Source organism: Notolepis coatsorum (assembly GCF_963971535.1).
Source record: "Notolepis coatsorum genome assembly, chromosome: 1".
Taxonomy (NCBI): domain Eukaryota; kingdom Metazoa; phylum Chordata; class Actinopteri; order Aulopiformes; family Paralepididae; genus Notolepis; species Notolepis coatsorum.
The window spans coordinates 158691186-158705475 of NC_140165.1; the positions used below are offsets into that span (position 1 = coordinate 158691186).

Consider the following 14290-nt stretch of genomic DNA (forward strand, 5'->3'; position numbering starts at 1 on the left):
ACACATGCTGCTCTCCTGTCGGTCTGGGGAGGGTGTAGACTACACATGCCGCCCTACTCTCGGTTTGGGGAGGGTGTAGACTACCACATGCTGCCCTACTGTCGGTCTGGGGAGGGTGTAGACTACCACATGCTGCCCTACTGTCGGTCTGGGGAGGGTGTAGACTACCACATGCTGCCCTACTGTCGGTCTGGGGAGGGTGTAGACTACCACATGCTGCCCTACTGTTGGTCTGGGGAGGGTGTAGACTACCACATGCTGCCCTACTGTTGGTCTGGGGAGGGTGTAGATTATCACATGCTGCCATACTGTCTGGGGAAGGTGTAGACTACCACATGCTGCCATACTGTCTGGGGAAGGTATAGACTACCACAATACCACATGCTGCCATACTGTCTGGGGAAGGTGTAGACTACAACATGCTGCCCTACTGTCTGGGGAAGGTGTAGACTACCACACACCTCCGATACATGTGGTGTCGCCAGCCGCTTCCTGGAGTTTCACTGGGAGAGCGTAACATGCACGAAGGTTCACGCTATCTCCCCCAGATCCCCTCCCTGCTGAACAGGCGCCCCCCGACCCCAACTGGCTTCCCATCTGCCCCATTGGTCAGTCGGTAGTACCGCTGCCAGGAGTTCAACCCAGGTCTCTGTGGACTCTTGCGTTTTACTGTCACCTCCACAACCTTCTCATTGGAGAAAGTGTCGACCACGACAGCAGACCTGGTAGCTTCCTGGCTTGGTCACAGATCAGACTCAGAGAATCAGCCATTATTTGTCATTGTATAGCATACAACAAAATTGTACATGCCACTCTAATGGTGCATAAAATTGAATAGAATACATACATAAAAACACAGGACAGATAAAAACAGGGAAAGGTGTGTTTACGCTGAACCAATTGTTCCTATTGCTATTGTGAAGTAGCTAGCCATTTAATGATTTCCACCCTATTGCATACTTGAGTTCCTAACCAATAGACCCCAGTATGTTAGACAATCTCACCTCCTCCACCCTCACTCTGAACACCGGCATCCCACAGGGCTGTGTGCTGAGCCCTCTCCTCTACCCCCCTTTCACCCACAACTGTACTCCTGACTGTACATGGCTCATACCCTTATCAAGTTTGCAGATGACAACGATGGTGGGTCTCATCAAAAACAATGATGAGTCAGTTTACAGGGAGGAGGTCCAGCACCTGGCAGCATGGTGCACCGACAACAACATGGCTCTCAACACAACTCTGAGGACCCTCAACACCTCGACCCTGGTCAAGACAGCTGTCATCTGCTGTCATCTTTACTGCACTCTGGTTAGATGCCAACTTCCGTTCGTTGTACTCAGTACTTATACCTGTGCAATTACAATAAATCTAATCTAATCTAGTTGGTAAATTACAGTTTTAGAGTACTTTCCCCAACAAAATAACACTCATATTTGTCAACTAAACTGGGGGACTATTTACACTCAGCCACTGGAGTCAAACATGGGGCAAAAAAGGCACTGTGCCGAGTTGTGAAGGTAAGTCATAATTATTATTTTTAATAAATAAAAACCCGGACAAGGAATTCGGCGGTGATAAAGTTTAATAAATTCAAATCTGGACTTCATCTTCACTGTAAAAGGACTCCTTTAATAAAAAGGACAGTTTCCCCCACAAACACGTTCTGATACGACACACAACACCCAGCAGGCAGGCAGAGGGAGGCTGGCCCTTCTCCACCCAGCAGGCAGGCAGAGGGAGGCTGGCCCTCCACCCAGCAGGCAGGCGGAGAGAGGCTGGCCCTCCTCCACCCAGCAGGCAGGCAGAGGGAGGCTGGCCCTTCTCCACCCAGCAGGCAGGCAGCGGGAGGCTGGCTCTCCTCCACCCAGCAGGCAGGCGGCGGGAGGCTGGCTCTCCTCCACTCAGCAGGCAGGCGGAGAGAGGCTGGCTCTCCTCCACCCAGCAGGCAGGCAGTGGGAGGCTGGCTCTCCTCCACCCAGCAGGCAGGCAGCGGGAGGCTGGCTCTCCTCCACCCAGCAGGCAGGCGGCGGGAGGCTGGCTCTCCTCCACTCAGCAGGCAGGCGGAGAGAGGCTGGCTCTCCTCCACCCAGCAGGCAGGCGGAGAGAGGCTGGCTCTCCTCCACCCAGCAGGCAGGCAGAGGGAGGCTGGCTCTCCTCCACCCAGCAGGCAGGCAGAGGGAGGCTGGCTCTCCTCCACCCAGCAGGCAGGCAGAGGGAGGCTGGCTCTCCTCCACTCAGCAGGCAGGCAGAGGGAGGCTGGCTCTCCTCCACCCAGCAGGCAGGCAGAGGGAGGCTGGCTCTCCTCCACTCAGCAGGCAGGCGGAGAGAGGCTGGCTCTCCTCCACCCAGCAGGCAGGCAGCGGGAGGCTGGCCCTCCTCCACCCAGCAGGCAGGCAGAGGGAGGCTGGCTCTCCTCCACTCAGCAGGCAGGCGGAGGGAGGCTGGCCCTCCTCCACGTCACCGATGTACAAAACAATTACATAGAAAAGAAGTTCCCAAAAAGATTATGGGGGGGGGGGGGGGGGGGGAAGAAGAAAAACAAACTACAATGTCTTCTATCACAGTACAGGTCTAGAATACAGGGCTATAACAAGGGGGGTAGATATACATTATGGTATGGAATGAGAACATGTGTTCAGAAGACAGAATGTGAACAAGGAATGAATAGAATCTGAATGCGGCAAATCAGCACGTCTTGATAATAGTTCTTATACGGTACATTATGACAATTCCCCTGTCTGCAATGGTGCTTTTGATGCTGCAAATCCTTAGCTTAGCTTAAAATGCCTCAATACTGACCCGGTATTTAATTTTTTTTTATCTTCTTTTTCTCCGCCTGATTTTCTGTTTTGATTGATTGATTGAAAAGTTTATTAACAGATTGCAGAATGGGTACAGTACAGTTCAATACATACAATTGTTAAGGGGATGCAGACCAGAGAAAGACTTTCGTCTTGTTTACATCAGGGTCCCCCATTTTCAATTTCCTCCCATCCCAATTTAGTCGTTATGCCAATTCCCCCCTCCCCTACCTGGTCGTTGTGCGCATGTGCCCCCTACTGGTCGGTCTAGGGAGCCCTGAGGTCTACCACATGCTTCCTCCGACACATGCGGAGACAGCCAGCAGCTCTCTTTTCACCTGACAGCGTGGACTCTCATTGGTGAAGTGTAACGCATGGGAGGTCACGCTGCCTTCACCACTTCCTGTCTTTTGCTGTGCAGGTGCCCAGACCTGACCTGTAGAAGTCGCTGTCCACAGAGCCAGATTACCACCCATCAACTTCCCCCCCGCTAACTCAGCCAAACGAGTTAGTATGACGGCTGGCCCAAGCCTGAGGCAATGCTGACACCCGGATTCGAGACCGGAGTCTCTCGCATTGGTGACGAGCGCAATCTCCGCTGCGCCACCCAGCCGCCACTACTGACCCGGTTTAAGGTAGAGAATTCTCCTGTTGAAGCTGCAGTAGGCGACTTTGAAATGAGCAAGAGTGAGGAATGAAGTCTGCCCCCACAATGTGTAGAAAAACAACTATTTCCAAAAAAAAGTATCATGGCATTTCCAAAGAAAGTATGGTATTTTCATAATTATTTCCATCATGGTAGTGACACAAGCATTATGGAAATGCCATTGGTATCATAGTTTTAAAACTGGATTATACTGTGTTATTATTAAAGTACAAAAGTGGTACCGTGGCGATACATGACTTTTACCATGGTCAATTATTTATACAATGGCTGGTTGGTGGTAAAACTGAAATTACCATCAAACTACCATGATACTTTTTTTTGGTAAGGGATGCCTGGTTTGCAAAAACAGCCAAAAGAAAATCTAAATGTCATAAAGGTATCATTGAGAAACTAGGCCAAGCTTTCCTTCAATAACATACATAATAATACAGATTATTACACCAAATATCCTCAAACATCACATCTATTATCATCATCATGTCCCCTGTGGCTGACTGGTCGATGTTTGGTTTCCCAGGCAGGCTCCAATCCAAGTGATAGAGGCAGAAAACAGTCACAACAACCAGTTAACAAACTCCTCAAAATATCAAGAACCCCCCCCCCCCCCCCAAAAATAAAGATCTGGCCAACAAGAATCCGAGTTGGACAGAGAAACCGTGGCTTTGTCTGGTCTTGCTTAGTCTTTTAGTGAGAGCAGGGTTTGGTCTAAAAATCTGTGCAAAAATCATCTCCCATTGTATAGCAAGGGGAAAATACTGGCTTATTGTTCAAATAGAAAGCGCACAATACAATGCTCACAGTCAGCACACCATAACAAAAGACAACCACATCCTTAACAACAATACTTCCTTGAGATCAAGACCTTTGTAAGAATGTAACATTTTAGCCGTACAACGAACACAGTACATATGATGTGCAATAAACAAAAAAATAATCAGTTTGTTTTGGATATTATGTCAACACGGCTATTGTATTAATGGTGGGAGTTACTGTAGGAAAGGGCCGGCCATGAGGCCTGGTGAATGGAGAGCCCTACAGTCACCAGGTTGTGCAGCACCCTCTGGTACGGTCATAGTCATCACCGGGTGGCAGATAAAAATCAGACTTCACCACAGTGCTAGCAGCTAGGTTTACCATCACAACCTGGTCAGCGAAACATTCAGTCTAGATGTTGTCACAATTAAAAGATGGAAATAGAACAATACGTGAACTATTGACATCTAGGAAAGGACTAAATGAATACAGTGGAGGTGGTCGGCTACAGGTGGGGGATATGAGCCTAAGGTATGGTTTATAAAAAGGTTCCTGAAGGCCTCCCTCCCATCAACACCTCCTTAAAACAAGTGGTATTTATTTGTTCAAATAAGTGTTAAATAGCTCTACATTCTGACAGCCATCACTGATACAGAGTGTTTGTTCAGTAACATGGGTCTCCCAGTCCCTCCACTCTGCAGTAAACACACAATAAACTTTTTCTGGTATTCCCTTCCCACTTTATTCAATCAGGAGAGAAAACCCTAGATATTTTTACTTTATTCCAAGAAATCTTGCCAAGCCAGTTTTGCTTACTGCACTGGCAGATTATTTGAATGAATGAATGCCTTTTAATTTCAAACAAGTATAAAAACAAAGATATATCTGTTGATTTGACATACCGTAATTTTCGGACTATAAGCCGCGCCTTTCCCCCCCATTTTTCGACCCTGCGGCTTATATGTGACTCGACGTGACCAAACCCGAAAATGTAAAAATCGAAATATTGCTTTTTTGACTGCATTGAAATGTTATTTATCTGTTCCCTTATTTGCTAAACTTAATAAAACTTGTAAATGAGTTAATTCTTGTTATTTGTCCGACAGTATTGTGTCCCAATGCTAATTACATATGGTAATTAAACATTAAAACACCTGTGGCTTATAGTCCAGTGCGGCTTATATATGTACACATCATTCAATTTAGCTGCTGCGGCTTATATTCAGGTGCGGCTTATAGTGCGAAAATTACGGTATATACTATACAAAAAATAAAATTTTTAAAATAGACAAAAAGAGAAAGATAAACAAATCAGTTTACCCTGTTCGAAAAATGAGTAGGTAGTATACTTTAAAAAATTCCTATCCCTTTTTAACTATTAATCACATATTATATAATTTTATTCTATTGTTTATTATATGTATAAACTCATATATGTATTGACTCGTTTCAAGAACATTATTTGCTATAATTTATTTGCTAACTAGTTCTTATTTTTGTCAGACCATGTTTGCAGTGTGGAGTTCTCTCTCCCGATTGGATAAAGTGGGAACTTCTGTTTACTGTAGAGCGGAGGGACTGGGAGACCCATGTTACTGACCAAACACTCTGTATCAGTGATGGCTGTCAGAATTTAGAGCTATTAACGTGTAGATCACTTATTTTAACAAAGAAGAAAACACTTAAAGCTCCTTTTAACAGCTCAACTTAAACTAGCCTGGAATACCTGCAGGTAAGGATCATCCAAGCCTTTATAGTAAGCCCATCAGACTCGGCACTGAAATACTCTTTAGATTTGAATTAACATCAGCATCACATGTATAAAACACTTCTACATTAACACCATCATTACATATTCCTTTAAAGATCGACAAGTCTAAAATCTCAATTCATATGACCAATGTGTCCCATATATGATTACTAAGAGGAATGATGAAAGTCAAAGTCATATTCATACAGTGAATAGAACACAGCCAAGAATAAATAGAAAAAGTGGACCAATGTATCAAAATGACAATAATAGCAGAAACATGTGAAATAACATGAGAAATAAAAAAGAAAAGGGCAGGTGTGATTGAAACCAAAAAACCCATAACCATCAAGCATTTCTTCATGTGTTCCGTTTTTACATTTGAAAAAGTCTACCGGCTCAAATAGTGGCTCCGTTTACTTTGCCCGGTCGCAAAAATCTTAAGCTGCCATTTACTTAGCTTTGTCAGATAAATAGTTTACCGTTGAACGATAGCTTCAAGACATGTGTAATTAATGCCCCTTTTTTATTTTATTGTCCCCGTCTCAGTTTGTAATATTATTGTTTTATAATTAGTTGAATACCCTCTATCTGTTCTTTTGTAAATAAATGTGCATGCACACTGACTAAGCACATCAGAATAAGATCTAGAAAGTAGCATATAGTCACTGTCAATAATAACCTGCCTAGTGGTAAACCCATCAGTAATCATGAAAATATTTAACTGAATAAGTACTGGAACAATGAACGACATGATGTGAAATGTTAGTTAGTCCGGGGGCCAAGAGCCCGGTTAGTTCAGGGTTATGAAGGTTGTGAGTGCGGTTAGATCCTGGGCTAGGTACAGTGTGAAAAAACAAGAAACTACTTTTTCCATGGTGGGGCCAAGTGGGGCTCAGAATATTTACAGCGCTACAGTTCAACCCTGCGGTTAAGTCATCCCTGTTGGCAATACGATGAAGAACGAATCACACAAAATGCTGTTTGGGGTTAAACCCTGAATGGTCTTGTAGTGGGAATCAGATACCGTTTAGCCCTGGCTGGTCCCCGGCTGTGTAGCGCTTCAACGAAGAGTTCGCTTTCTGGAGGCTGTTGAATCGAACACGACCTTGAGTGGTAAGAACATTCAAATTAAAATGTCTGCCTCTGGAAAGCAGACAGACTCTCCGTTGAAGTTGGACCATTTCAACAACTGTGGGTGACAAATAAGTTGCCCAGATTTTATGTTTAGGGAATATAGAATGTTTAAAAATTAAATGACTTGATGTACCGTCGCCCGACTGCGATATGTAGCTAGCATAGACATAGTATTCTATATTAAAGCCAGGGGATCAGCGAGGTTAGCCCTGTATGGCCCTGTAGTGGAAACCAGGCTAAAGTATCTCAACTTGTTCTCATGGGCCCAGTACGTAAAGGGCAACAGCTACTGTACCAGCCATATACAGACTGCCATTCAACATGATCTGAAAACACAGGTTTTTACAGCAAGTCATTAATAAGAGCTGATGTGGGATATATTTACATCATATTGCAGATATTTGCCGATTCTGTCCCTGAGATATCGCTGCCCGTTACGTGTTCGCTGCCATTCTGAGGGCCGCTTCACAATACCCAGAGCTCACACGCGCAGTCACGTGTAACAGCCACACGTTATACTCCGATTATACTAGAAAAAGAGGTCCTGACGTCTGCCAATAAAATGATGGAACTAAGAAGTGACGACTAGAGGAAGCATCGAACGGTTGGACGGAAAAATGCAATAAATAAATTTGCCTTTGACCTAGCATCTAATGTTTGCCTGGTTTTTAAATACTTTACAAATACAGTGTCTGCATCTAACACCCCCCACCCCCCCCGATACATCCTACTTCAATAGAGGTTCCAAAAGAGACTAAATGTGGGATTAAAACACCCCCCCCCCCCCCCCAAGATTACCCCAATAAAAAAACAAACACACAGTTAATATGCTCATTCATGAAGCCTAGACGTTGCTTCACAGAACACCAAGCCATCAAACACCAACCTGGGAGTTGCTCCATTCACTACAGATGTAGAATTAATGTCACATTCCATTTCCCCTTCTACTGCCCCTGATTCCTACCTCTTCACAGATCTGCAGCAGATCTAAACAGTGGTTCAAGTTACTGTGGGAAAAACATGACGAGTACTTGATTTGCATATTGCTACGTGTCGCGTAACTAAAAACTATTTCACAGTTTTACTGAAGTTGAACGTATACACCTTCGTGCACCTGCTTATTGCTGAACTTTCTGAAGAATCATTTTAGAAACAGGAGTTTTTGACACGACAGCAGCATTGTGAGGCTAGTGGTGGCAACACCCCTGAAGACGTCCAGCTAGCTGGTCACCAAAGATGACCACAGAAGATGTCCAGCTAGCTGGTCACCGAAAATGTCCAGCTAGCTGGTAACCGAAGATGTCCAGCTAGCTGGTAACTGAAATAAAGCACTTGAAATACTGAAACTATTTGTAAATTTCGTTTGGCTGCAGATCTGACAAGAGTGGAATAAGTCTATGAGAATTATACCACCTCTGTGTTCCCTTAGCTCCATTTTAGACCCCTATTGCCTCATCATAAACTGACAAACAGCTGAGGAAAGAGGCTCAAGGGAACACAGAGCTGACCCCTCTAAGGACTTCTGTGGAGGAAAACACTTTCTGAATTGAAAAGCAGCCAACCCACCCCCCCCCCCCCCCCCAACCCTGCCTCTCGCTCTCTCCTTCCAAGGAGCAACACCCGCCTCCCCTCCCAACCCCTCTATCACCCCCTCTATCGCTCTACTGCTCCCCTGTGCGCTCCAGACCCTCTATGACTCTGCTCAGCCTGATGTTAAGCAACCTGATCTGGGTGTCCAGGCGGTCGATCTTCTCCTCCAGGGATCCTGCCCCGCCCCCCCGGCGCCAGTAGGCCCCCACGGGACCCGTCATGAAGTACACGGCCATGACGAAGCACAGGGGCAGCACGGCGCGCTCCGGGTCACCCTCGAACTTCTGCAGGATGTAGAGGCAGGACAGGGCGAAGAGGGAGACTCGTGCCAGCCAGAAGAAACGTCCAAAGACAGCATGCAGCAGGTAGAAAAACCCTCCCAGGAACAAGGAGAGGAACCAGTAGGCCAGGAGTACAGCCGCCACCAGGAGGAGTGCCCGCGCCGGGGAGTTGGTCAGGGAGGTAGGACTAAAGTAGTGGCTCAGGTTGGAGGCTAGGAGGAGGGGTGAGTGAGAGAGAAATCTTATTGTTGTGCTCTTTGTTGATTTTTTATGCTAAATTAATTTCCCATATATGGGACGAGAGAATTAAGACAGAAGGTTACAGACGGTCAACTAGAGAATTCTATTAAAGCTTGAAAACAGAGCTTCAGGGAAAAGCAAAAAACACGACACTTACCGTCGATGCCCATGACGTCCAGCAAGTCACTCCAGATCTTCCAGATGCTGTCCAGGAAGGAGTCCACTCCATGGACGAACCGCTCCGTCGTCTTGGAGAAGAACTACAAAACACAGGAAGAGGACGAACCAGGGTCTTAAAGAACTACAAAAACAGGGAGATGATGACTCTCTCCATCTTAAACTACAAAACGCAGGAAGAGGATGACCCTCTGTCTTAAAAAAATACAAAACACAGGAAGAGAATGACCCTCTCAGTCTTAAACTACAAAACACAGGAAGAGGATGACCCTGCCCTAAAAAACTACAAAACACAGGATGAGGATGACCCTCTGTCTTAAACAACTACAAAACACAGGAAGAGGATGACCCTCAGTCTTAAACAACTACAAAACACAGGAAGAGGATGTCCCTCTCCGTCTTAAAAAAACTACAAAACACAGGAAGAGGATGAACCACTGTCTTAAAGAACTACAAAACACAGGAAGAGGATGTTTATAGGATGCAATGTTTCCCCTGAAATGAAATGCAACAGCGGCGCGCCAGTGCTGTGCTGAGCGCACTCTGCCGGAATCCATATTTGTGCTGCGCGCATGTGCAGCCGGAATCCATATTAGCGCATGCTGCCGGAGAAATAACTTAAAACTACCTTAGAATTGTTCGAGATTTAGGTTATTCATGTTCATGGAGTCATGTGCGTGTGAATTTGCTAGGGCCTAACAAAAATAATAGTTGGTTTCAGGTTGGTTGTCAGTTTGGCCATGGGTAGGTAGGGAATTTTTTTTATTTTATTTTTTTTTTATTCTTTCCCACGGCGACTATGGATAGGGAATTTCTTTATTTAATTAACCCTTTCACTGCCACACGACAGAAGGTTAGCCCTTTACTATCACACAACCGACGGCGATGCTCCATCATTAGCATCATTAGCTCCGCGGATGCGGAGCTAATGATGCTAATGATGGAGCATCGCCGTCGGTTGTGTGATAGTAAAGGGCTAACCTTCTGTATTGTCACAGTGAAAGGGTTAACCGGCTGTCGTGTGGCAGTGAAAGGGTTAAAATGTTCACAACAACATGGATGCATGTACTCTGCCAGCATGTTTAATATCCATAATACTAAATGTTTGACTAAGATTTCTATGAAACTTTATTCTAAAAAAAAAAAAAATGATTTTTTTTTTTTTAATATATAATTTTTTTTTTAAACTCATAAAATATATTGGGTCGCACCTAAATCGGCAGGGTCGGTCGGCAACCTGAAACCAACCATTATTTTTGTTAGGCCTAGGATGTTTTTGGTAGGGATGCGCCGATCGATCGGCCACCGATCGTTATCGGCCGATAATCAGTATAAATATGAGATCGGTGATCGGTTATAATGCTTTATTTTCGCCGATCGTTAAAACCGATCGAAAAACATGATCCAATTCTTAGCGGAGATATCACTCGCTCTCTGTCTCACACAGAGCTGCCTGCAGGCCCCTCCTCCTCCTCCTCCTCCTCCTCCTCCTCCTCCTCCTCCTGCCCCTCCCGCACCCATGTAAACACGGGTCTAGTCTAGTCTGGGACCTCCGTGAGCTAACGTTAGCTACCGTTACAAAATGACCCAGTCAACTATTCACTTTTAGTTTAATTTAGTTTTAATATGAGGCATTGTCTAACGTTATCTAGCTGGCTAGCTACTGATAGCTGCTGATATCAACAAATGCTCCAGCAATAGTCGAGTGCATGATAAGTTACCTCCGTTGACTCGTTAGCTCTATATGGAATGTCCAGTAAACTAAATAGTTCACTGAGGCGTTGTCTTAACGTTATCTAGCCGGCTAGCAGTAGCTACAGATAGCTCCTGATATCAATGTCTTATAACATTGATTCGATGCGTATTCGAGCCCCGGCTTGCATCGCAGTCACAAACGGGGCTAGCTGAGGGAGTAGGGTATATCTGCAGAGCCGCAGATATACCCTGCTGAGGGCATGCTGAATGTGATTTGATCAAAGCAGAGTATACACACAGACAGTGGAGATAGCGAGCATTTTGACTTGTTGCATGGTGGCGAGATGTCTCGCAGATAATACAACTACAAGTATAATTATATAATATGTATATTTTGCCCTCAAAACAGCGTGGATTATGTATTTCCAGTACCCAACGCTGAATCAATAAACGCAATCGATATTTGGAATGGCGATCAGGAATTGGAATAATCTTTTTGGATAACATCTGATCTGAGGTAAGGAATCTATTTGACCAGTCTTAGGATAATCAGAGCTGTTTTCACCTATATATCAACGTGTCCCATATGCGTGTGTGTGGCTGTGAGTCTGTGCTCGCTGATCAGGAAATAAGATAATCGATTTTCAGCCCGCTTCCCTAGCGTGCATAAGTACACATATACTATCGATAATCTAGCGTTTATTTGAAAACGATTCGTAAATAGGCCGAAAAATGACAATGTTTTTGTTTATGCCAGAATATTCCAGTAAATGCCGTTTATCACGGAATCTATATATTTTCCTGAAAAACGAGGGCTTTTCAAAATGCTATAAAACGGAAATGAACCGATTAAAAAAACAATCCGTTTCGACAATGTTGACCGCAAACAAGACATTGAAGTGGGTGCTGGTAGGTGTGTCCATTGTCAGTGGTCAAACTGGAAAGGTGGGTGATTGTTCTGTTCCATGGGGGGGATTTCGCGTCCATGGAGGGGGGGGGGGGGTTGATGTGTTTCGGGGTGGTTTGCCTGGAATGGTGAGTTAGTGTGGTTTGCTCTGCTCTGGGAGGGGGGGCTTGGGTTGGTTGGACAGGAGAGGTGAGGTTGTGGGTGGGGTCTTTGGACACAAAGGAGGGTGGGGACGTCTTTTGTCTTCATGTTAACCTTAATGTCATGCACTTGTCCTAATAAACTAACCTACACTGTAACACGCAACACTTTGATGAACATTGTTACTCAGCTGATAGAATTATACCCTTCTTGCTGTCTTGTCGCACAGAACTTGTAAGTCGCTTTGGATAAAAGCGTCAGCTAAATGACTAAATGTAAATGTAAATGTAAATGCTGGCATTTAACCACGTTTTTACCATGTTAACTAGTGGCAAGTTAACCAAAGTGTTAAGGAGACACAAGCAGTAGAAGAAGAGTGAGGACGATAGACTAATTAGTGGGACACAGAGGGAATCTAATAAGAAGGTATTGTGGATAAACCTAACTGTAAAGGCACTGTAGCCTAACGATGGCAACCGTTTGGCTGCTAAATGCAGGAAGTAGGTTTCTAAATGCAGGAAGTGCAATCGAATGAATGACAGCATCTTGACAGCATGCATGTTTCCTCACAAAGAAAGGTCTTCTCGTAACCTATAAAAGAACATATGTTTTTTGAACTTCCCATTGCAGAACAGCTGGAGTTTACTAGGCCAGTGGGTCTAATAATAGGCCTTCACCATCTGGGATGGTAGCACTAGCAGGGTGACATTAGGTGCGGTAATAGTGCCATGCACTGCAGATTATTGCATGACAAATCAAAAGATTATATGTAAAATGCATTGAGTAGAATCATCTTGTACTTAAAATAATGTTCCATCACGGGACACCTTCTAACGTTACAAAGCAGGTTAACAAGCTAATTTTTCAAAATGGCAACCGTGATGTTGTGGTCCATGGGCTAGTAGTGCCTTGTTCTCCATCTTGCTGCTGCTACGAAGCGACCTCCCCACCCGCGGAGGTTAATAATATGGATTGTATAGAACACACTAACCTTGTACAAGCCCCTGATGTTATCCTCTCCGAACACATTGCTGAGGGTCTGGTATATGCCGTTCGCAGCCCGTCGAAAGCTGTTCTGAGTGGAGGAGTCCTTCCTACTCCTGGCCGCCTCGGCTGCACACAGCAGCAGCAGCAGCATGACGACCGGCAGCTTCATTCCCTTCATAGTAGCAGCACCACAGGAACCTATCTGGACCGAAACCGGTTCAGAGACGAATGATGAACCGGAGAGACAACGGCCACAAAGTGACACCTTGGAGAGGGGGAGAAAGATGACAGGGTTCTTCTTCTTTTTTTCTTCAATGGAGGTTGGCGTTACCTTATTGGTAAATACCGCCACCTACCGGATCCGCGGTGAATTGCCCGTCTCCCTAAAACGGATGAAATGAAAACACCGTGAATGAATGAATGAATGAATGAATGAAAACTTTATTTAACAGTTTGCAGAATGGGTACAATACAGTACGGCTCAATACACACAATTGTTAAGGGGATGCAGACCTGAGAAAGACGTTTGTCTTGTTTCCATCAGGGTTAGACTGGGCAGACTTTCAGATAATGTGCTTGTATAAAGTGCTGAAGGCATTTCGTGTTTATTTTTGGTACACAACATTTCTAGGGGTATTAAGGGGTGCTGAATCCAAATCTGCTGTATACCAAGCTCAAAAATGTCAAATAAGGCCTCAAAATTGAGAAATCCAACATGGCCACCAGCACCAGGCCCTCTCTCCACAAAAACAGGTGCTAAACCCACAGTTTTTATTCTACTGACATGAAAGTTTGCACAGAACATCTGCACCTATGGAGGAAGAAAGTAGGAATATAGCTGGGGTGCAACCATGAGTAACAGGGTGTTTTTGACTGTCTAACTGTAATCTTTGTATAGGTGAGGATACAAAAAATGACATTTCTTCAGTGTTTGCAGGAATACTACAGCAATTTGGTAATAACTGTACAGTGTTCGACACCAACATTAGAATCCCCCAAGTCTTAGCTTTCTTTAGGTACCAAGTTTATGCAAGTAGCTCTTATAAATCTGGATATATAAGCATTTTAATGTAAGCATGCTGTTTTAGGCGAATTTTCAAAAAATAAATGGTGGGGCTTAATGAGTTAAGTGTGACTACACAAGGTACAAACCTGAATTAA

At 44.8% G+C, this 14290-nt stretch overlaps 1 protein-coding gene across 1 annotated transcript; it reads right to left on the bottom strand.

Annotated features, from left to right (window-relative positions):
- Window positions 1-8764: 8764 nt before the first annotated feature.
- Window positions 8765-13422, bottom strand: bri3bp (bri3 binding protein). Its single transcript, XM_084322250.1, has 3 exons — window positions 13134-13422; window positions 9380-9482; window positions 8765-9194 (listed from the first exon to the last, which is right to left on the bottom strand). Exons 1-3 carry the CDS (start codon window positions 13305-13307, stop codon window positions 8773-8775), a joined length of 699 nt encoding a protein of 232 aa, XP_084178376.1. The 5' UTR covers window positions 13308-13422; the 3' UTR covers window positions 8765-8772.
- Window positions 13423-14290: the final 868 nt, after the last annotated feature.

Bases quoted from the DNA above. Each gene is read 5' to 3' on its own strand.
- bri3bp (XM_084322250.1), bottom strand. From the start codon at position 13,307: ATGAAGGGAATGAAGCTGCCGGTCGTCATGCTGCTGCTGCTGCTGTGT. The intron at 9,483-13,133 runs GTTAGTGTGTTC...TGTGTTTTGTAG, and splicing joins ACATCAGGGGCTTGTACAAG to TTCTTCTCCAAGACGACGGA. The intron at 9,195-9,379 runs GTAAGTGTCGTG...CCCTCCTCCTAG, and splicing joins GGACGTCATGGGCATCGACG to CCTCCAACCTGAGCCACTAC.